Below are 24,251 nucleotides of genomic sequence, written 5' to 3'. Positions count from 1 at the left end.
GATATATCTTTATAAAGGCACACAGGTATTCGCTGGCTGAGGTTTGGTTCATAATCCGACCACTTTCCACAGAGGCAGACAATGGAAGGGAGGGGTGAATTAGGCCATCTGTACATCTGTAGTTTATTGCTGCGGCTGGTAGCTGCTCTCCTAATGGCATCTGCGCAGAGACGGTGTGATTTACAGGTTCACAGGCATGCTAGTCAATGACAACGCGGACACAGACAAGCACTCAGCTGCCACGCCGAGTCCCTCCCCTGTGGGAAATCTGTCGACTCCACTTCTGGAGCTGAACTTCACACGCAGACGGGTGGATGGGCTTAACAATGCCGACTGCATCTCCTCCCTCTCCCACTCACAAAGGGAGTGCATCTTGGTACTACAGAAGGAGTAGCCAGGGGAAATAAATCAATACGGTTGGCTGAGGTTGTCCTCTTACCCTTTGGTGCTTCTGCGTAAACACAGAGACACTTTGCAGTCTTGACCTCACACTCAGCTTTGCACCTTTGCAATGGTAAACAGCGCCCACGCAGAAGATTTTATGAAAAGCCCAGATCAAGGCTCTGCGTGCTTTATAAGTGGATGGCAACTAAAAAAGACTGAAACAAAGAGAACGGCCTGAGAGAAGAATGTCTGAGACTGTATGACTTAACTTGACATCTCTAAATCTGGTGGATTTTTTAAGAGGCTTGGGGGCTGGTCAGGATTGAGGTCAGCAACCACAAGGTCAGTTAAAATTCCACACAAGTATATTAAGACATCCATCTGGCACCGCTGTGAGGTACATGAAATTGTGGGAATTTGGATAGATGAAGGAGAAGTTTTGAGGGGCGATATATTCAGTGAATCAACCAAAAGAAACAACAAGCGGAGTCTAAAAATGTCCTCATGAATCCCTTGTTGGGAGTGCGTCATATAAATTTATTGTAATGTGACATGGAAGTACACAAGGTCCCTCGGTCTTAACTGTGTACAGAGCAGTACACAAACAACATTTTGACAACAGGAACAGCATTAGGCAAACAGGAGCACCACTGACCAGCATTTCTGAAACATTTGGTGAAATCATGCAACATATAAAACGTTCCTATTTACATGATTTTACATTTGAACTGCTCTTCTGGAATATAAAATATGTAAACATTTAGAGGTCTTTTGGTCTCTTTACTGTAAGGATTCTTCTTCTTCTTTTGGTCCACATCAGGGGAGTGTTTACAGGATCTTTTCGCACTTATACAAAATGTAACGGACATTAGATGCACTGCAGTAGTTTGTGTTTGTGGAAAGGGGTAAAATATAATGGCTGTCATGTTCCTTTGGATGTTACATCCAGAAAAATGACATCAAAGCCGAGACTTTTCCGTTTTAAACTCAAAGCAGCCATCATTCCATCACAGCTCATCATTCGTGATGGTAACAGAGCAAAAGGAAACATCTTCTCATCTGTGACCTTGAAAGAGGAGTCGTGACTAATGGATGAAGGATTACAGTAGTTATACAGGCTCTCCGTTTTCCGACAGGGACAGTTGGTGGATTTTAATGGTGGGGAGGTTTCCGACGGGAGGGGGCTGGGCGCAGTTTGACTCCTGCGGGGGTGTCCCATTGCTGAGGATGCAGCAGCAGGTTTGGTGGAAGCTTTTACTGCAGAGTTTGGCCACTTTGGCTCTGCTCGTCTCAGCCGGACCGGATCCGGCGGTGGGGCCTCCAGAGAAGACCTTCCACTCCCTGCTGTCCCTGGAGGAAGGGGTCCTGGACAGGGCCATGGAGGAGGAAGGGCTGAGCCGACAGGGAGCCCCCCTGCTGTCCAGGCCCAGATTGAGGGACTGGTTGTGACCCTGAGTTTGGCTCTGAACTGCGTTCAGATGATGATGGTGTGGTCTACGGGCCATTCTTAGACAGCGAACTCCGAGTAAACTCTGGAAAGCTTTCTTAAACTCCTGGTTGGAGCACGGGTAGATGATGGGGTTGATGCAGCTGTTGAAGTAACCGAGCCAGAAGGTGATCTTGAAGACAGTGTCTGAAGGTCTGTATGCAGGGAAAATGGAGCCTGTATGGACATTAAGACATAAAGCATGAGTAACATTACAACTGATTTCTTGTCTGGAAAGTGCAGTTTCAGATGTTACAACACAAATCTACCGCCATGCTGGCAGCTCTGTGACGCTGTCGGCACATCTGTCATTGTAATTGTCTATTTAGCAGGTACAGTACAGGTCATTAGCTTTGCAGGGGCTAATCTGTAGCAGCGTTTAGAGCAATCCAATAGTTTCTAGGATATTTCATAAAACCTGACCATAAAAGTCAATATCATGGTGGCTCCAGGAAAAAGTCGCCAATGTCATCAGGATTCATCTTGTGGGGGAGCGTGAATGTCTGTACAGTATTTCGTGCCAGTCCATCAGGTAGATGTCTAACTGAATAACCCGGGAACCCAGCGGTGGGACTAGAAGCTAAGTCAGTTGTTGGGATTCTCTGAGCACCATGAAAATCTGTACTGAAGATTGAGATATTTTACCAAAAAACAAACAAACATGTGAACCTGCTGGTGGTGCTAGAGGAAAAAAATGTAGATCTCCAAAGACATGAGGGTTCATCCTCTGGGGACATGGGTGTCAACAATTCATTCTTCATCAAATGCTGCTAACATGGCTAAAATGATATAGATGACGTTTTCAGAGCTCTGGTTACTTTCTCTAGTATCTATTTCATCAAAGGTTGCGTTAATGTGAAACTAACACGAGAGAAACATATCACTGCTCTCATTTACATCCACCTAAGCCAATATATTTCTAATTGTTTTATCCACTCTCCGCTAATAAAAGCTCCCCACTTGCCATCAAGGTTGAGGATTGTATTAAAATTGCCGGTGCAAATAGTGCTGCTTTTGATTAGAGGAAGCGTTCACGGCAGGCAGTGTGAGTGGGATCCTTAATGAAGAAGCAGAAAAAATGGCTTAACAGGCACATTACAAGCAGGCCTGTTAGTCACTGATCCTTCACATATCCAGTGACTGCCAGTGAAATACTTAAAAGGATGCCATCTATCTATCTATCTATCTATCTATCTATCTATCTATCTATCTATCTATCTATCTATCTATCTATCTATCTATCTATCTATCTATCTATCTATCTATCTATCTATCTATCCATCCATCCATCCATCCATCCATCCATCCATCCATCCATCCATCCATCCATCCATCCATCCATCCATCCACCTTCAGGGGAGAAGCCGTCTTGTAAAATGCTTTATTGGTCGAGCTGTTGCGGACGGTTAAACGTGGGCTTTTGAAAAATGAGATCGTGATATGAAGATGGATTGAAGGTACAAGTGGAGAGAGTTTGAGAGCAAATTATTTTGTGCCCGGCTCTCCGGCTCATACATTTTATTCCCAGCTGTGCCAACAAAAACAATTCCATTATTGCCGGTAGATCTGATAAATTCATTGTCGAATGAGAAAAGAAAGGTATTGCAGCTGTTTGACAAATGTTTTGATGTCCGAAATCGATGAAACATCACTGGCTGTTGTCAAGGGGAACCTGTGTAACTTTTGTTAATTCAATTAAAGCACAACGTGATTTGTTTTGACAGTATTCTATCAGACTTCCACTGCCACATCAGTGGTGGCCATGTTAGCACACATCTGTCAGGCACAGCAACATCAGCGTTCATTTGGAGCTTCTGTCCGCCTGATGAATGCGAGTAACTTTCACTCTCCTTTCAGCTCTGTTTCGGTCTCCACCAGCTCTTGAGAACAATATCAGATTGTTTTGCAGTTAACTCTGTCAGCTGTTTGGTGCAAGGCAGGGAGCAGACTGTGGTTTTTAGAGCTTCCAGCTGAAAACAGTGGCCGCCCGAAACAAAAAGACTTGGTTAGGTTTAGGAAAAGATCGTGGATTAAAACAAATGTGTTATGTACATGATGTAACTTAAGCACGTTATGTAAGCTTAAATGAGTCAGTGTTGACTTTCAGTTGCGTGCGGGACATGAACAGCGGCGTCCTGGGTGAACGCCCTAAGCTTGTTTCACCCCCCCCGATCCACCCCACCGTCCTCCAAATGTTGACTTTCTTGATCTTTATTCTTAAAAAGAGGTCCCTGACGAACAATAAACCAACCTCTGGGGTGACAAATGAAGCTGTTGCATAAGTGCCAAAAAGTGCAGTTCCTCAAATGGCCACTGGAGTCAATTCCCATAGACCCCCATGTCAAAATGCCACATTTTACAGCAGAAATAAACACAGTACGATGGTGGTAGAAGAAGCGGCTTTGCTCTCTGTTTCCCTGTTCATGGCAACTGCACAGAGGACGCATTTTTAAAGAGCTCGACTGTTTAAACCACATTAAGGCTTAAAGTTAAGCATCATTATGGATGGCTGCTTTGACTCAAAGCTAATGGCCTCACCTCCACCCATGCTCCACCTCATTGCTGATTTTTGGTTTAGCTGGGCCAAGACTTCACAGTTTTACACAGTCTGTGCAGTAAAGCTAAGTATAATCATAATAACCTGCTTGCACAGTTGATCCATGCGGTTGTTTTTCTGGTGAGGACGGGCTCGATAGATGCTAAAAATCTTTCAGGGAATTGCAGTTGGGTGATTATTATCTGTGGGTTCATCACTGGCAGCAACCTCTTTCACATTACAGGCAGTCATTAAAAATGTTGATTAGTGCAGCTTTAAAGAGAGGCTTCACACCAGCTGAAAATCGATGTTTCGTCAACCTACAGGAGAGAAACTTCTCACACTTCTGCTGTGATGTGGAGCTCTATGGCAGGGTGTGTCAGTACATCACATCAGGTCTGCCACAACCAGACTTTAAACTTTAAATGATGAAGTGCACTGAACCACTGTTTTTCATAATAGCTATAAAATTACTCTTTTTATTTTCTTCTTCTTTTATTTTATTTAGGATGGCAAAAAAGATCAAACAAAGGGCCCCAGCTGGACTTGAATCAGGGACATTGCAATTCCTGGTTGACGTCTTAACGTCTTTGGCCAATGGACGTGAAGTCATTCTTTAAATTAGCATTGGCTTGCTTTTCACTTTGTGACAGTCTCTGAGGAGGACTTCTGAAGAGCAGACCTGAAAAAAAAAATCCCATCTTTCTCAAATGCATTTTTTCTGGTAACAAAACAATGTTAACGCCAGTAAACCAAATCAAACAATCAAGACTTATTCAGCTCCACATGTCAAAACTCGACCATTGCTTGGTGATTTACTGATAAATCTATCATTGTCCACAGACTTATGCGGCAGCGGTATGCAGCCAGACGCCAGCTTTAGTGCAGGAGTGTTGGTAAGCTGAGGCCTTTCCTCATTTCCCAGTGCGGAGAGGCCTTCAGCCAAATGGTAACGGCTATATTTACGAGCATGAGAGCATGGAATAAATAAAAAACCCTGAGGGATTTCTGAGGGCTTTGCCATATCTCATATCTATTTGGTTCAGATTTCCGCCTCACATTCCCTCCATATTGACTCCGGCACATATAGTGCATGCACGGTCGGCAAGCCGCGTGATTTCCCTTCGAGCCTGTCTTCATAAAGCTGGGAGCTCTTGAAGGGAACATAATATAAGGTCTGACACCGATGTGATAGCTTTCTCTGTCATTGCTGGACTCGCATTGTGATGAAGTGAGCCACAGACACAAAAGAGAGAGGAAGGAGTGGAGAAAAGGCTTCACGCTTATCGAGGAATGAATGTTTGAAATACATGTTGGTCTGAAATTCTGTGCTTTTGTTTACAGACAGGGGAGCAACGGAAGCTGTCAGAGACCTAAAAGATTTATAGCGCCTATTTATAGAGCGTCTACCTGACCGAGTCAAAGCATTTACTACAACAGGCCACAAGGCTCGTCTGACTGATAGTAACTTCAGTGTGCTCCCACAGAGGAGCAATTCAATTAACTTGATCAAACTATTAAATTCGCCGGCACTTAAAAACTTGGCAATCAATGAATGGATCTGTAAAATGAATTAATGCAGAAGTTGAATAGCTTTCTAAAAGTGGTCTGACTCATACGTGTAAAAGCAGGTGATCAAATATATGAACCTGTTTTTCGTTTGTGAAGTCCTATTGATTAAAAGGATAGAAAGCAAGTCATCATCTGTATCTTAAAAGGAACAGTGATATTTTGGGAAACATGCTAATTTCCTTTGCTGCCCTGAGTTAGATGAGAAAACCACTGTCATTTATGACCTTTCATTAGGAATCTGGAGCCAGGAGACAGCTTCATTTAGCTTAGCATACAGACTGGAAACACAGGGAAACAACCAGCCTCGCTCCGCCCAAAAAGGTACCTAAATGATTATCTTTTGAGGCAGCTAGATTCACAAGACCACAAGATCACACGAGATCAGGCAGGCTGACAATCCATCCTGCCAGGCTTCAGGTTATGAGCTTGTGGCCAAACCACAGTGGTTTTGACCAATCAGTGTCCTGTGAGGAGCTGCTGGCAGCTACGGGCAGGTGTGGTTTAGATGTGATGATGGCAGCTCCTACAGAGGTCAGCGTAGATGCTGCTATAGCTGTACACTCTTCTCTCTGACTGGCTTCGTCATACTAGACGTCATAGGATGCTTTGATCTGATTGGCTGAAGTAACCCGTGATAAATGGTGATAAGTCATCCGATCACCGGCCAAGTAATTTTTGAAAGTGGCAGCCCGTTTCCAAAGACTTTCCATGGATGACTTCCCAGATGATTCTGTGGGACAAACATCTGGTTAAATAAATCTGCTCACACCACTAAAGCTCGCTCAGGACACGAGGATGTCACCTCGTCCAGCCACAAATAGTCCCCCCATCATCTGTAGAACCGCAACTTGTCATTTTTAGCCTTTGGGTTAAGTACACACTGAACAGATGAGCAATGATGTGTTAATTTGTGAACAGCTGGTAGTTGTTTGAACAGAGCCAAGCTATCTATTCCCCCTGTTTTCAGACTTTATGCTAAGCTAAGCTAACCCACTACTGGCCGCAGCTTCATATTTACCATACAGAGTGGTATCAATCTTCTCATCTTACTCTCAGCAATGAGGCAAATATTTCCCAAAATGTCCAACTATTCCTTTAACATTCATCATATAAACAAATTAAATGTAGGCTGATTAAAATGATGCTGTTTACATCATACTGAGCTGATTTTGTCCACAGTTGTTGCTTTGCCCAGACAAATGTTACAGAGCTTTTGGACATTATCTGGCGCACAAAAATAAGAATGACATACAAGAAGAGTAACAATACTCACCGATAGGTAGCACCAGGAAAAAGGGCAGCCAGCACAATACGAAGCAGCCAACCACAATGCCCAAGGTCTTGGCGGCCTTCTTCTCAAGTGAGAACTTGAGCAGTCGGAGGGCGAAATGTGTGCGGTTGTGAAGCGCCTCGTCCTCCGACACAGTTGTGTTGCCTCTGTGTATCCTGAGTATCACCTGCTCTGAATCGGACTTCTCCGTCTTGTGGCCCTCCCTCAGGCCCTGGCTCTCTCTGTGAGCTACCACGTAAACCCGGCAGTACATGACCAGTATGATGGTGAGAGGGAGGTAGAAAGAGCCCACGGCGGAGAAGATAGCGTAGCCCGGCTCCTCTGTGATCTTGCAGATGGACTCGTCCTCAGGCGCCGGCTCTTTCCAGCCAAACAAAGGTCCAATAGAAATGATGATAGACAGCACCCACAGCAGCATCACTGCCAGCAGCGCCCTGCGTTTTGTCATTATAGTTGGGTACCGCAGAGGGTAACTGACACCAATGTAGCGGTCAACAGAGATCACACAGAGGCTCATGATGGAGGCAGTGCAGCAGAGCACATCCACAGCTGCCCAAACATTGCAGAAGGCTCGTCCAAACACCCAACGATCCACAATCTCTAAAATGGCAGAGAAAGGTAGTACAGTGGAGCTAAGCAGCAAATCTGCCACCGCCAGATTAACTATAAAATAATGCGTGACTGTCCGCAGGTGTCGATGGCAAACTACTGAGAGGATCACCAGGATGTTTCCCACAATTCCAAACACAATGAAGATGCCAAGCAGCGGGCCCAAAACCACAGCCTTGACCACGTTGAGCTCTGGGACTAAAACCTGGCTGCAGTTGGAGCAGTTCTGTGTCAGAGGAGCCGGGGTCATTGTGTCCAGCACAGGAACCATCTGTTCCAGCACTATGCTGATGCTTGACACTGTCCTGTGCAGCAAAGGTAGACTGAAACACACACCTATTTAAGTTCACTGCGGGAGAAAAGGGACATCAGGGCATTCTCATAAGAGCCATTAGAGTAATGATCACATTAAGTCTGTCTTGTCAAAACATAATTTGAATGATGATGCTCCGACCAAATTGCCATTACGTTGGCAAAGCATCAAGGAAAATAAAACAGGGTGCGTGCACAAACACCAAGGGAGATGAATAATATATGCAGGCGAAACCTACTGCGCTGAAATCAGGTAATCCATCTTGAAAATGCTACTGTTGTTAAAACTGTTATTATGCAGCTGGTACAAAAACACAGTTGGAAATGCGTTACAGATGGGATGTAGAGACCCCATCTAGAAAGAGTCTTTCTAAGTCTAATCTAAGAAGTGCCGTGTGAGAAACTGCTTCTCTGGCTTGAGTGGTAGGCGAGCAGTCGTCCAGGCTCTTCCTGTTGAACGCAGTGGCAGATTCAGCTTCAACGCGTCAGGATTCAGCAACAGTATCCAGAACCTCTGAAAAGAGAGACAGAAGAATCTGCTTTGAGAGAACTGAGGCCTCCATCACAGACAGTAAAACACAAAACCTTCATCCTTGTTTTGTCTATTGTCTAATCTCTTCTTGTTTTTTTCTTTTCCAAGTTACCACGGCTCACATCCATCAAGACTGTGGGCGTGAGACAACGTCTGCGCCGCAGCCACTGTCAGATCAATGTGACTATCTCGAGCTTATCGACCACACACAACGTGAGGTTGAAGAATAAAGAACGTGCTATCGGGACCGATCGCTTGCCTGTTTCACTGAATCATTGGGGAAAACATCACACAGTTAAAACTCCAGATGGCATCAAGCCCATGTGGAATAGCTGGAGAGTCAACAATCCAACGGTCAAAATACCTAATGTGTATTTTATTGCCATTTTGCGGTGCTAATATGATTTTCAACTGACCTACACAAGGCAGATCCCTCTCATAATCCATCTTCTCAACAAATCGATACCACACAGTGACATCTATATGGTAGAGGTCAAAACAATAGAATCTGACATTAATTGACGTCCGAGCATTCAGGTGTAGTTACACTGCTCTGAACACTTCGTAAACCCCTCGTCTGCTGTCTGCTAGCAGCTGCTAGCTGTCTGCTCGCTGGTTTGTGAGCGTTCCCTCTGCAACTACAAGACTCCTGCTTGCATATTGCTGTTTTTCATGCCTTGTATTTTCTAATTCACACAATCTCATTTCAAGCCAGAGTATTCGGCTCTCTCCTTTGTGGCTGTCTAACTGTATGAGATAAGCAAAATGAGAAATTGCAGTTGCTCGGTTGGGTTTCTAAGTGACGTCATTGTGCGCTGCTCCTCCAACAGTGACGATTTTGGCCTGAATCGCTCCCTCTGACTTTGATGCATCGAATTAATTTCATTGTGAACGCTCTGTCCTTTGACCGCAAAACAATGTCTTAGTGCCACGCGAACTCCTCCACTTTGACAGATGTGAGATTAATCTTGTCTGTGCAGATTACTGACATTTGTAACGTGGATGTTCCTTAACTAAACATAGATTAGATGGGACTAGTAAAAGTAGTGCGGCCCTGTTGACGATTTTAGGATTTCGTTAAGCTGCTTTATTTGAGACAAAATTAAAAGTTCATCTGAGCTGCCCTCTTTTCTACTGTTTCCTATCTATCTATCTATCTATCTATCTATCTATCTATCTATCTATCTATCTATCTATCTATCTATCTATCTATCTATCTATCTATCTATCTATCTATCTATCTATCTATCTATCTATCAGCAGCCCCTTTAACAACAGTGCTGGGGGGTTAAACATTCTTAACACACGACAGACTGTGCAAAGACATTGATGAGGGCGCAGGCATTATGCAGTCCCCTCAAGTCTTTAGCCCCCTCCCCTCCTCCATTGCTCCTCGTCACACTGTTAACCATTGGCTGACCTTTTTCCCCACGAGCCCCTGCTGGATGTACAGCTGTTCAACATGTCTGATAGACTCTTGTAATGCTGGTTAGCCCCTGCAGGAACGGTGCGGCAAAAAGCCTGCATTCAGCAGCCATCATAACGCAGCACCTGAGAGCTTCTCCCACCCACTCAAGTAGAGGAAGGAGGTGCCTCTGAGGTAATTATGAAAGTGAGAGTTACATGTTTATCCACAGGAGGATTGCAGGAGCTCATTACATCGTCATCATTTTGCACTGTAGGAAAGATTAAGTTACCTCCTCTTAAAATATTGAGTGTCGCTGCGGCATTAAAATATTAAACATACTGTGTTACAATTAACTGGAGAGAATAGGCTTGATGGATTTACTGTACGACATGTTCAGTCACATTGACAGACCCCTTCAGTCACGATTTGCTCTTTTATGGTTATTCTCTCAGGAGTTTCAGTTCAGTTCTGCAGCGTTTGCGTGGCAGGTGTTTATATCAGTGCCTGTAATAAGGTAGATATGACATTTACAGCTGATCAGTGACTTTATTACATTAATAATTAGGGTTACAATGAAAACGAGTATGTGACAGGGGGCTGATTTGGTCGTGATGATCTTTTCATTTTTGTCAGAGAAAATTTGCTCAGACTAGAAGAAGGACTTATTTCTTGAGAGCTGAGCCAATTAAATCCTGAGATCCTGAGACAGACCTAATTTAATTCAAACTCACACTTCATAATCTCAAGACTTAAACTCATCATTAAAACTATTAAATTTTGAGGCAAATTAAAACTGACAAGCGTATAAAACATCAGGCTGCTGATAAAAAGCGAACCTGTTGATGCGATGGATCCAGGTGCATAAAGTGTGCACATTGTTCGGCTCTTTTCCAGCACCGGTCTGTTTAATATTCATACAGAACAACAAACATGTACAGTGGGTGTTGCCCAGCAGAAGAGGCATGCCTGAGGGGTGATCCTGTCATTGAGTAGCAACATAATGATGTAAATGAAGGTTACATGCCTTGCTCAGGGGCATGTGGTGGTATTTGCCTTTACTTTCCGTATAAAATGTTGCAGGTCCTTCTTGTTACGAACATGTTTCTCCGCCATCATCGACAAACACAGGCTGTCTGTTCTTGGCTGTTTTCCAGGCAGACACACAGCAGTGTGTTGAAAAGGTTGATGTGCAGCTGCTGCTGAGCGTTGGACAGGAATCCACAATAATGTTGAGGACAGCTCGAGACATTTGGCCTCTCTGTGTCTGCAGCTCTTTTAATTGGTCAGGAGTAAACATCCTCTGTGGCTCAGCTGTAATCTCAGCCTCTTTGCTGGTGTGCTGGGTAATTCCCAGCTCTACGAGATGAGCCCACTGAGCAGGACTGTAGGTGATACCTGACAGAAAGTGACATCCACCTTCATAAAATGACTGGGAGGGGGTCTTGTGGGCGCTTGTGATGGTCAGCAGTCATTACACTGAGAGCTCATAGTGCATCTCTCTGACATACACACTCTTGAAAGTACACTGCTGTCATTTAAAGTGACATTTCATCTGAAAACGTCTTTAAGATTTCAATTTAAGAGATTGGAGAGAGATTTAAAAACAACAGAAATAGCATCATATTATCCAAGTATTTATAGAGCAGTCAAATTAATTTAGACAGGGAACTCCCACAGATTGGAAGGACAGCTGAAGATGTTCAGACAGCCCCTCTGACGATAAATCATGCGCTTCATTACTTTAAAAAATATAAAATTAAAATTAAATCAACGTTATTTTTTGGTTACTGCTGCTCAGAAATCTTTCCTTCTTTTTAAGTCAAAAGTCGGCTCATGTGGAAACAATGAAACGTGTCCAGCACCAGCAGCATGGACAGCAGAGGAAGAAACGCGTCAACTGGATGAGAAAGAAAATACACTATCCTCCCAAAAATGCCTCCATTAAATTAAATGCTTGAGATCAAATTTTCTGGCACTCACCTAAGTTTGATTTTCACATCCCGACGCCTGGCTCAGCCACATTTGGAGACGGTGCTGATTGCTGACTCGCACCAGGAGACGCTGAAGCGAAAGCCAAGTGCGCTCGACGCGGAGAGCCCTCACGTCTGCCGGTCCAAACGCCCGACTCTCAGGTGCTCCAAGCCTCTTCAGATGATGATGAGCACCAAGTGACTCACCGTTTTCTCCTCGAACCACTTTCCCCCCGTACAGCCCCACCACCCGCCACCCAACCCTCCTCATCCTCATCCTCGCATCACCCCCCTTCAGCATCACTCCCTGTGCGTCATCGCAACCAGTCACTGTCTTACCAAAATGACTTTTCATTCAGAAATGTTTCATTAGCGAGCGTCACTCACCTTGCAAAATGTCAAACTGCAAGAGGAGGAAGCACAGGTGGAAAAGTTTTCATCGTTTTAGCGTCAGTGGCGGTGATGCTTCAGACTACGGCTCAAAAATTACAGTGTAAAACACAAGGTCCGAAGCAGCAGCTGGAAACGACCCTGTACTTACGATGGAAAGCAAGGGACTGCGTTATTTTACAGCCTGAGGATTTATACTATAATCAAGGAGCTTTGCGGACATATTTAATGCTGTCACTTACAGATAATGGCCATTACCTCAGCTGGAATCACTCATGCATGCTTCAAAAATCACCACACCATTAAAAATCAACTGCACTTTCTGCTGTGAGCTGTCCAATAAAGTTTGTGAGGACAAAAACATGTGTTTGATTCTTTAATACGTTATGATCTGATGATAGGAGGTACAATCTCTCCTGCGTTCCCCAGTATTTTACCATCATTTCAACAAAAAACCCATTAAGATGTCTATTTTACAAAGCACATCCTTCTTCTGAGGCTCAGCCTGCATGTTGTTCCCCAGCAGGGACAATTATATCCATATTATTTCCCAAAATATTTCCATACAATTCAATAGCTCCTTTAAACAGCACTTATAATGTGATTCATTTCTGCAGCCCTCTCAATGACAAAGTTATTACCCTGAGCATTAAGTTATTATTCTCTAACCTTTTGTCCATTTTCCTTCTCCTCCTGGTATTCTGGTGCACATAAGTATTTTATTGATACCCCTCATTGTAAATGACTAAACTGTAATTTGCTGCCTGTAATCTATCGTGGCATTACCTCTTATTTAAACAGCTAGAATGCACATAACATATTCTAAGCATAAACACTAATATGAATGTTAAATATGATAATTGTTTCTGCGATAGGATCTCACATGTATTTCTTCTATGGTTTCATGTTTTTGGGTGTTGTTTCTGTTGTGTGAACAGACTTGAGAGCTGACACATAGATAAACACAACATGTGCAGCATGTTTAACTTATAAGACTCTCTGGTGTATCTGTTGCACTTCAGTCAATACACATTTGTTAATGCCTCAGGCGTAGCAGTCAAGTGCAATTTATCTGGTGGTGCAGTTTCACCAGGGACCTTATTATTCAACGCCTGTGCTTCTTTTTTTTTTTTTTTTTTCAATTAAGCTATGATGAAGAGCAGAAACAGGTTCATTAACACACACACACAAGAACACATGCATAGAAATAGTGCATTGATTTAGTTTTGGGCTGATTCCTTTTTTCCCCACTGTGAACAAACGCTCTGTTTATCCAGCTGGTGCATTCTTTGTTTTCCTGTTGGGTCCAGATATGAATGCTTTACCTGGGGCTGCAGCCGGCTCACAGTGAGAGATGTTAAGCCCATCTGTGAAGTAAACGTTTGACTATTCAAAGTGCAGCTTCTCGGCTCAATCAGCGATGTGACTTTGATGGTACGACACTCGCACACGCGTTTGTACCTGCTGTTCTATCCTGGGGACAGATCTACTTCGGCATGTCGGAAGCAGAATCACAGGCACACTTGTGAACTCTCTAAAAGCACAGTCACATCTGCAAAAGGCGGCGCGACTCTGCTTTGTGTGCACTATGAAAGCAAATGTCACCAATGGACCGTCTTTAAAATTGGAAAAACAATTTTCACAGCAATTTAGGTTACAATTATCATAAGATTTAGAGAGATTATGTCTCATTATTGTTCATGCATGACTGTGTTGCACTGACACAGATGGAGCACTTTCTAAATAAGTATTTACTGCAACATTTACGCATCAATTATTGTGCAATTACGTGATATATTAAAAACAACCCAGTGAAACAATTTCATGCTTAGAAATAAATCATGCTTATACGTTTCCTTTGTGCGACTTTGTTGTGTATTTGCATCTTGTTAGGGTTTATCATGCTATCTAAGACCTGTTGGAAAAGCAATTACCTGTCTGAGCCGCCCATGCAGTGAGGCGGACTGCTGAGTTTGAGAGATACTGAAATCAATATCTCTGCACTGGAAGAACATTTCCCATCATGGAGGCAACAAGCCTCAGCCAGGCATCAAGCTAATGTTGGCATTTACAGTGACATTCACCTGAATTGCATATGAAGAGAATTCTACCCTCCTGGTTCTGACTTTGACAAAATCCTAAGAAAAAACAGAGTAACTGACACAGATTTCAATCATCAGGCAGGTAAATGCAAACAGCCAACCTCATGCCGCAGGGCACTGATTCCTTTGTGTGTAACAGTGCATGCAGTACATGTCGTCTGAAGTAAACTGATATGAAATGCTTTCCATGTCAGGCAAATTCAAATGCGAGCAGCAACATTATGTGTCATGTTTTAATCATATTCTCGAAGCCACTGAAGCCCTGTGGGCTTTTTTCCTAAACGGAAGGAAAAAACTGGGTTGACATTGTGAAATAAAGGTGATGGACTTCGTCATCGTCGATGGAGCTTCTCATGTAGAGTGTCCTGCAGCAGTCAGCTGTCCACCCACACACAGCTAACCTGAACCTCGCAACTGAAATGCAGATTAAAGAGAAAAAACACTTGACTGATCAGTAGCAGTAGACAGTATTACAAGACATGTTCCAGTAACTGGCTGTGACCGTCCTGTACGACAGGCACTGCAGATAGATGTTACATTATCTCATACTGGACAAAACGAACCTTTGACCTGATGATGGTGCTGAATGAAAAGTCAAAGGATCGCCAAAGTGCTCGCAATCCATTCATGTTTGCACCAAATGTCATGGCCATCATTCCACTGGCTGTAGAGCTGCAAATGTCAGCATGGTGGGACAAGAGGAGAAGTCAAGGGAGCATCGAAGCCATTAAGATCCATCATCTGGGAAACACCGGAGCCAAACTTTGTGCCAATCCATTCAAATGATGTTGAGATATTTCACTGGATAAACGAACACTGTGGCCTGCTGGAGGCATTTTAGGAAGTCAGGAGATCAGTGGGATTGGTCCTCTGAGGACGTTTCATGCCAACCCATCCAATAGCTGCTGAGATATTTCAGTCTGGACCAAAGTGGTGGACCGACCGACCGCCATCCACTGAGCCATGCCGCCAGCGGGGCTAAGAATAAAAACAGAGAGAAACGTCTCTCCGTATCCATAGCCACATTCCACCTACATGCATGACTGTTCTTCACATGTTCAATAGATGAGAACAAATTCCAGCAAAGCACAAAACTAAAAAAATCTGCTCAACTTTACGTGCATCTCGACGAGCCTAAAAATAAAAGTAATTATATTAGCCTGCGCGATTATTTCAAATTCTGAAAAGCTTGTTGCTCAGCAGCACCTGTGCGCCACCCACATGCCACATTTGATCACTCGTGAAACCTGGTGGGCTTAAAAGTAAAAACGGCTGAGCCACAGGGCTGCTGCATGATGTTCAAGTGGCATAATGGTTCAGCCCTTTATTTGGCTCCAGCCGCGGTGCTATCTGCAATTGCTGTAATGAAGACAGACCTAATTATCTCAGCAGACAGAACTCCACTCTGAGCTGGACTCTAATTATGGCCTAAATGCTGCTCTCTTACTGTTCAGTGTCATACCCAGGGGTTATTGGGGGGGGGGGGGGGGACTGCTGCTGTCTTCTTACCACACAAACTTACAAACTCTCACACACACACACACCCTGAGGGCTCAGTGTGCCCAGCTGTTCTGATGCTCCTCTGTACTGGCATTATGGTCTAGAGGCAGGGATTATCTAACCCCCCCCCCCCCCCCCCCCCCCCCGACCGGTGGCAGTCTTCTCTATCATCTGATTAATTAATCACAACTCCAGATGTTATTTGAGCGGCGTTGTTTGTATTGTGGAGTTTGTTCTGATTTGTTTGTTTGTTTGTTGTTGTTGTGAAAGTGAATGGCATCAATATTTTACAGGAAGCCAACTCACATGCATCAGACAGAGAAGACAAACTAGACGAGAAGTAATGAGTGATGCAATGAAATAATGTCTGAAAACCAGCAGCGGGGTGGACAGACAGATTACTCCATCAGTGGTTCCGCTCTGAGCCCATTCATTTTGAATTTATGAATGTAAAATAATTGAAGATTTATCCGCCGTTGCAGATTGTTCCAAGGCTGAAGCACAGATAAATTAAAAGCCGTGTTTCTAAATTCAGACAGAGGAAGGGTAAGCGGCTTGTGCAGTGACCTTGATTATAGGTATTGAACTATGGTGAGGAGACAGGACAGATAAGAGGGAAGTCTTCGTCATTGAAAGGAATATGCGCCAGTGATGCAGTGATGCTGTTGGCTAATGAGTGCAGCCAACACACGGTCACACAGAGCAGTGAGATGTGAGTAAAGAAACTGGCGTCATTAATAAAGCACAGGGCAAAGTTTACCTCTGGTATTGTCAGTAACTGGTACAGTGAGGACAGCAGCATGCACGACGTCTGCACAAATACTTATTTCAGGTGGCCTATATGATGGTTTTGTTCCAGAGAAGAGGACATATGTGGGAGCTAAACGCGCTCTGCATTTGTGCACAGCAATTTCCAAACCTGATTCATGTTAAAGTGACCTGTAGAAGAATAAATATGTTCAATCCCCTGAAAACAAAGGTGAAATCCAGTTGTATCCATGGCAGATTTGCAGAGATTATGTCTTGCAGAGGTTTGGATATATTTGGACACAAGCATCAGAAAATCGAACAAAAGAGAACACACACTGCAGCACAAAGCTCGGTGGGAAACAACAGGAGTATGAAACACAACACAACGAACCCCCCTGACAGCTACAGTATGGCCTTAAACTACAACAATGTGACTTGCAGTCAAGGTCACTGAGCACTCTAATGATCACTCGAGACTCATTCTCTGCCAACATGTGCTTCACAGGAAACAAGAGCGTGTTATTGATGCAGGGAGCACGTCTAATAAGAATATTCAAGTCTTTTATTATTGCTGCTCTTGAAAGGAGCAGTGTGTTTCTGGATTATTTACAACCTGTGGACATTTATCCATGAGTGTGCCCTCCACGGCTCTGCCAGAAAGCTACAGTCACAATCATCCTGTTGTAGCTTCAGGGTTAGGCAGCTATCTGACTTCTGCCTACAGGAGAGTCTATATTTGTCTACGTGACAGTCCAATTTTCCACAGAGCAGCAGGAAAATGTGAAAAACACAATTTGAAAAGAAAGAGAGAAAAAAGGCAGTATACCTGCTTTAATTATTCATTTCAGGAGAATTGTCAGCAAATGTGTTTTTTGTGTGTGCTCTGTCTATTTCACGGTCAGTCATTCGCAGGCCAGCTTATTGCTGTGCATGACCAGAGAGATGACAACATCTGGCAGAGATAACGCTGTGAACACAAACAACTGAAGACGGATTTGACGGATAATGGAAATCAAAGAGACTCATTAACGTGTCATTTTTGAAGACAAGGAGCTGGTTTCATTTGTAAATAATTGAGTGTGATTTTGATCTGGTGAACTCACATGTTCTGTTTGTTAAATTTCCATGCATGGAAAATGAAATGAATATTGTGTGTGATATACCAGATTTCATCTCTGCCTCAGCTGACTGTCTTTGTGTCTCAGCTTCTGCTACACGAAATTGAATTTAGAAAAAACAAAACTGCAGCCTCGACAGAAACTTCATCTTCTGAGAATTCGGTGTGATTATAAAGCTGGCCTGAGAGAACACCTCAGGAAATGAACATCCACACAGACAGATGAACGCTCACTGTGACCTGGGCTTTCATCTGAGACTCGACGGCGCCCTCTCGTGGTAAACACGCAGCGGTGGCAAGAGGAGGCTGTGAGGATGAAAATTAAAAGAAGAAAACAGATACGACAACTTTGTTTCTACACAGTTACTTTAAATTAGTATAGCAACACACTTAAACGCTTGAGTTGACGCGTTGGTTTGAGCGTCCTACGGTAGCCGATGTTGACGCTTCGGTATGCGCATGCGCATTATGGACCGAAGCGTAAATGCGGAAGTTCCATTTTAGCGGATTCTAAACAGACAACACCTCCCTCTAATCTCCTCTCAGAGCTTGTTTTAGCTTGCTTACATCAGTTCTGGTGTAATATTTTATTTTTTAGCAGTTTGTGAGAGATCCGGATGATGGCTTCGTGTTAGTAACGCTTCTGTAGCCGAGCTGCATTGAAACACTGAAAACAAACTGTTGGTGAAGCTCCTGAGCAGCTGAAGATGCCAGCACGGAACATTGTGTCCAACGGGACCCCTAACAGCAAAGTCAGGTACTCCAGGTTAGCCACCGATGATGATGGCTACATTGATTTACAGGTAAGCACAGCCTAGCACACCCACACATTAAAACGAGCTGTGTCTGGTGAGGAGGGGGTCCTGTGTTTAAGAGGAGGGAAGCAAACTCAATCAGTGCTACAGAGGCTTGATAATGTCGTTTATATCTTTATTTTTAGTCAGTAAACTTTGCCTTATTGTGATGACAAACTGAAGGTTAAAGTTCAGCCTTGTAAGAGTGAACTTGGAATAAGTTTAGTATAACACCGCCAAAACACTGGAGGATGTAAGATAAACAGATTTAAAGCGGAAAAGATTAAACAGAAGCAGTTCAAGCTGAAATTTCCTGATATTTAACGTCTAGTATGGCTCAAGCTCAAAAAATACTACATTTCCCACAATGCATCATGCGACATTCATCATTTGTTTTGGTAAATAAGCACTGGTTCCAGCTGCATGCCCATTCTCCTGAACCTGATTTCTCATGAACACCTTGAGGGACTTTGGCCCAAACATTCATTTGGACTGAAGGATGAACTGATTAGAATTTGGTGGTCAAAGGTCAAAGGTCACTGTGACCACACAATGCACATTTCTGACCATAACTCAAGAATTCAAACACTAATTATGAGAAAATGGCACACAAATGTCTCATAAGATAAAATAATGAAGTGATGACATTTTAAATCCAAAAGGTCAAAGGTCAACTTGACTGTGACATCATAAGTGTTCTGCAGAAACTCTTTTCTGGTCATTATTCACAACTGCTGAATCATCTTTGGCGTTCCCCTTTAACTGTGCTGACTGTAAAAGTCTTCTGTGCTGCCGCGGTGAAGATGTGTGTGAAGCGTCCGTGTTTTACAGTTTGTAGCTTCTTTGCAGCAACATCCACATTTACGTCTTTGAATCCAGACCGTAACATGACAGCTTCATGGCTCATGCAGTCAACACACTTTGATAAACTGCGTCTCTCAGCCAGTGTCAGACTTTCACTGTTCCAGGAAGTTCAGCTCCGTTATGAGCCAGGCTCATTTTGCTGTCCAGTTCATGACATGAGTGAGAAAACAGGCATCTCCTCTGACCGTCTGCTGTGTGAGAGAAAAGAATCTTTAATGAAATATTTCTCCTCCTCTGCAGTTCAAAAGGAGCCCACCCAAAGTCCCATACAAAGCCATAGCCCTGGCCACAGTACTCTTCTTAATCGGCTCTCTGTTAATCATCATTGGCTCCCTTCTCCTGGCTGGATACTTTGGAGTCACTGTGAGTACTTGTACAGAGTTCTTACAGTGTTTCACAGTACGAACAATATATTTAGCTCCGGTAAATACTGAGATGCTTTCTCTCTTTCAGCACTCAGACCGAACCGTGCCTGTCCTCATCATAGGGATCCTTGTCTTCCTGCCCGGATTCTACCACCTACGAATAGCTTACTATGCTTCAAAGGGCTACCATGGCTACTCCTACGATGACATCCCAGACTTTGATGACTGACAGACACCACAGCTCTCTGCACTCACAGTATTCTGCTCATGCTCATTTAAATGCACTGATAAATTGAAAGAGAATGAGGTTAAATAGTCTAATTTCCAGGATTTTGTCGTAGGGTTGATGCCAGCCCGCTGTTATGAAGCCAAACCAGTATCAGACTTTGTTTGATTTGTATATTTGTTCTTTTAGCTTGATAGATTAATTAAACTAATTTGATGAATCTTTTGGTTTGTAAAATGTTATTTCTGCTAGTGAGATCATCTATACACAGAGACATTGGCACTACAGCCATCACACATACCAATAACAATAACTTTACACTGAGTGGCTCGACAATAAAGCACATTTTAGCCAATAATACAGTATGAAGGGGAATCAACCAATGTGGCTACCTGTACCCAAAAGGGACTGATGATTTGAGACACATTTTTAAGTCGAGCCAGTTCCCATAATCAAATAGCTTTAATGCCAAATAAAACTAACATTGCGTTCAGTGGGTTCTTAATTCAACCTGCGTTGTAAATCACATGGCATTCAATTCAATTCAGTTCAATTCAATATGCCTTTATTCGTCCCATGAGGGGAAATTCCGATTTCACAGCAGCATCAATAAAGTGAATAAAATGTTAAAAGACAACAAGTGCATGCAAGTTAACACAGCAAGTATATACAAAAGGATGGGATAGAAAGAGAAACGTCATCCTAAAAAAATTGTAAATAGTATTTACAGGCAGACTTTTATGTACTGAAATATTGCACAGATTGTTTCACATGTTCAGTTATTGCACAGATTGTTATACATATTATTCTACTGATTACTTGGAGCAGTATCTGTTGTAAAGTCTGATGGCTGCAGGAAGGAATGACCTGCGATACCGCTCCTTCACACACTTCAGATGTAGCATCCTATCACTCCTCAGTGCAGTGAGTGTGTGTTGGAGGGGGTGGGAGTCATTGTCTGTCATGGAGGACAGCTTGGCTGTCGTCCTCCTCTCTCCCACCTCCTCCACCTGTTCCAGAGGGCATCCCAGGACAGAGCTGGCCTTCCTGTCAGCTGCTGCGATGCTGCTCCCCCAGCAGACTACACCATAGAACAAGGCAGAGGCCACAACAGAGTCATAGCAGGTCTTCAGGAGTGCCCCCCGCACCCCAAAAGACCTCAGCCTCCTGAGCAGGTAGAGTCTGCTCTGTCCTTTTTTATAAAGTGCAGTGGTGTTATGAGTACATTCCAGCTTGTTGTTCAGATGAACACCCAGGTACTTATAAGATGTCACCATCTCAATGACATATGTTCCGTCTGGCAGATAACCAATATTTAATAAAAGGCTTTTTATTGGCTTACGCACAATGAGATCAATACTCTGTATAACAGTTTGTCTTCCCTTCCAGTTAATTCTTCTTAATGCTGTTCAGAGTTGTTCTTCCTTGGAGGATCTCATGTGATTAATTCCAATCCTTTGATCTCCATATGGTACACCTGGCCTGCGAGAGTAAACATTGTCAAACGGGGAAGTGCGCATGCAATTCTGATCTGTTAACCTGTTTCAAAACCTGTCCTCTAGTCTGTGCCGTCAGCTAATCGATTTCAGTGTTTGAAAGTGTGACGAGGCTACCACCTCCTCCATTTCCCTTGCAGGATACTGTCATACATACACATTGCCAGTACTGGTTGCACTTGTATAATCCTTTCAGGTGCTTCAATACATGTTTGCAAGGACATTTGCTTGTCTTCTCTGTGTATCTCTTGCTGCCCATTGTGTTCACTCAATTAGCCACCAACCACAAGCTGCCTGGTATTAGTCAGACCAGGTAAAACAATTCACATCTGCTCAGAAACATAATGTCTGAAGGCTGCAAACCTTTTCAGGAAGCACTTACATACAAAATCACTGACAGAAGATGGAGGTAGAGAGAGGCACATGGTAAGTTTATAGTAAAGTTGTAAGGATATTATAATAATTTAACAGTGTATGTCCACAGTTGTGTCCACAGTCCCCATTAAATGTTTTTGTGGTTAAATGCACTCAGCATCAACACACAAGCCTGCCATTAACCCTTTTCACTGATGGACAGTGTCGCCCTCTTGTGGTGATACAGAGTGTTTGGCCCTGGATTGGCTGTTTTAAACTGCAGGTAAACAAGACAAAACTATAACTGTCCCCCGAAAAACTAACAGACCACATCCTCATCAGCTCATAAAATGCAATGATTGTAGATTTTTGAGCAACTTCCAGCTCATTTTGAGAGGACATCTAAAGAAGTAGTTTTAAGGTAAGTTAAGATAATGACAATCTTTGACAGGAAAATTACCAATTCCTAATCTTTTTTGATTCCTCATTGTTATTATAATGGAGGGTCATCTGAATTAGTTTGAACTGCTATCTCTGAGAGTGAAACACTAAAAAGAAATAAATTAAAAGGATTTATTTTGGCAAGAGCACAACTCAAGAGTCAAAGGGCTTGAATGAGTCTTCTTAATTAGCATATTAGCAAAACTCAGTTTTGACCATAATAACATCTAGAGTTAACAAAACAACATAGCTAACTTAACAGCTGGTTTATGTCAGTGGTAATAAATGTATACTTTATTACCATTTAATAGCTATTGTCAGGTTTATTTAGAGAATAAATGCCGGCTCTTGCTAGCTTGATCTTCAGTCGTTAGCTAACGGAGAGCCAGCTAGCATTAGCTCAAAATTTGAATGGCAGTGCGTTGCAGTTTGTAAGGTTAGCTACAAATTTGATGCTGAATTTTAACGTAACCGCTCGTCTAACATACACATTTCTCTGGCATTCAAGTTGCTCGAATATTTGCCAGATATTTTAGAGAAAATAGATGTGTATGTGTACTGGATGGTAAATTCAGCTCATTAATTCAGTATGTGACATTTTTTAATATATCAAACCGGAAATATATTACATAGGAATCTTTGTCTTCACTGCAGGATAACAACATGTGGTTTTGTCGCATGTCTGCCGGATTCTGTCCCAAACGGCTTTTGGACAAACGTGTCCTTTAGGTGTGCGTTTGCCTTTTGTTATGAGCCCGAGTCTTTCTCATGGAAAGGCGCTTTTGTCCGAGGCGCTGAAGTACCAGCAGCACCAAGTCACACAGAGACAGGCGGCAAATTAACGGAAGTCTATTATTTTGCCTTCAACATTAAAGCATTTTTTAACCACACTATGTATTCTCAGCCTTTGACCAACACACTATATAATCTGATCACCACTTCAGTACTAGAGCTTCAACAATTATTCTATTAAATTAATTGTTAAGTAATTTGACAACTGATTGTTCAGTGTGAGTATTTTTAAATTAAGAAAACCTAAAATTCTCTGATTCCAGCTACTTAAATGTGAATATTTTACTCCTCTATGAGAGGAAACTGAACATTTTGGGGTTTTGAACAAAATGAGACATGTGAGAACATCATTTTGGGCTTTTTGAAACCCACATCAACATTTTTCACAATTTTCTGACACCTTATTGACCAAACAACTAATCCATTAATTAGGAAAATAATTGACAGAATGAAGATACAATAAAGATAACTGTCAGCCCTACACAGCACACTTTCAGTCTTTTTTAGTTAAACCTTTGTCTTCAGTTATTATTTTGGCAGCACTATATATTACACCCCATGTGAAGACAGCCTCTTGAAATGGGATGTGAAGTATGAGTAAGTATGGGAAATACAGCAGTTTTCATTAATTATATAATACCAAGACCTTGAAACAGAAGCAGCTAAATGGAATTCATTCATCATTAATTTACACCTATGACGTTTCTAACCGGCTGTAATGAAGAAAGTCTTTTGATTAATCTGTTCATCATTTCCTCAATCACTGATGATTCATGGTGTCCATAAAAATAATGGAAAACTCAGAAAATGGCCAGCACAATATCCCAGAGCCCAAAGTGATTTTAAATTATCTTTAGATTAATTATTTGGTCCAACCTAAGAGTCAAAAATGTTGCATTATTATATGTACAATGATATAAAACAAAAAAAATGTAATTTTTCATATTTGAGAAGCATGAG

General features: G+C 42.7%; 3 protein-coding genes across 3 annotated transcripts in view; 2 read left to right on the top strand and 1 right to left on the bottom strand.

Annotated features, from left to right (window-relative positions):
• Window positions 1–24,251, top strand: part of LOC139332218 (junction-mediating and -regulatory protein-like) — a 152,670-nt gene that overhangs the window by 116,754 nt on the left and 11,665 nt on the right. The window lies entirely within an intron of this gene.
• Window positions 883–12,402, bottom strand: adra1aa (adrenoceptor alpha 1Aa). Its single transcript, XM_070965498.1, has 3 exons — window positions 12,111–12,402; window positions 7,252–8,704; window positions 883–2,047 (listed from the first exon to the last, which is right to left on the bottom strand). Exons 2-3 carry the CDS (start codon window positions 8,147–8,149, stop codon window positions 1,494–1,496), a joined length of 1,452 nt encoding a protein of 483 aa, XP_070821599.1. The 5' UTR covers window positions 8,150–8,704; window positions 12,111–12,402; the 3' UTR covers window positions 883–1,493.
• Window positions 18,423–20,270, top strand: tmem230b (transmembrane protein 230b). Its single transcript, XM_070963974.1, has 3 exons — window positions 18,423–18,762; window positions 19,858–19,980; window positions 20,071–20,270. The coding sequence occupies exons 1-3, from the start codon at window positions 18,667–18,669 to the stop codon at window positions 20,209–20,211; spliced, it is 360 nt and encodes a 119-aa protein (XP_070820075.1). The 5' UTR covers window positions 18,423–18,666; the 3' UTR covers window positions 20,212–20,270.

The sequence above is a fragment of the Chaetodon trifascialis genome, chromosome 6, assembly GCF_039877785.1.
Source record: "Chaetodon trifascialis isolate fChaTrf1 chromosome 6, fChaTrf1.hap1, whole genome shotgun sequence".
Taxonomy (NCBI): domain Eukaryota; kingdom Metazoa; phylum Chordata; class Actinopteri; order Chaetodontiformes; family Chaetodontidae; genus Chaetodon; species Chaetodon trifascialis.
This window is presented reverse-complemented; position numbering and strand designations above follow the sequence as displayed.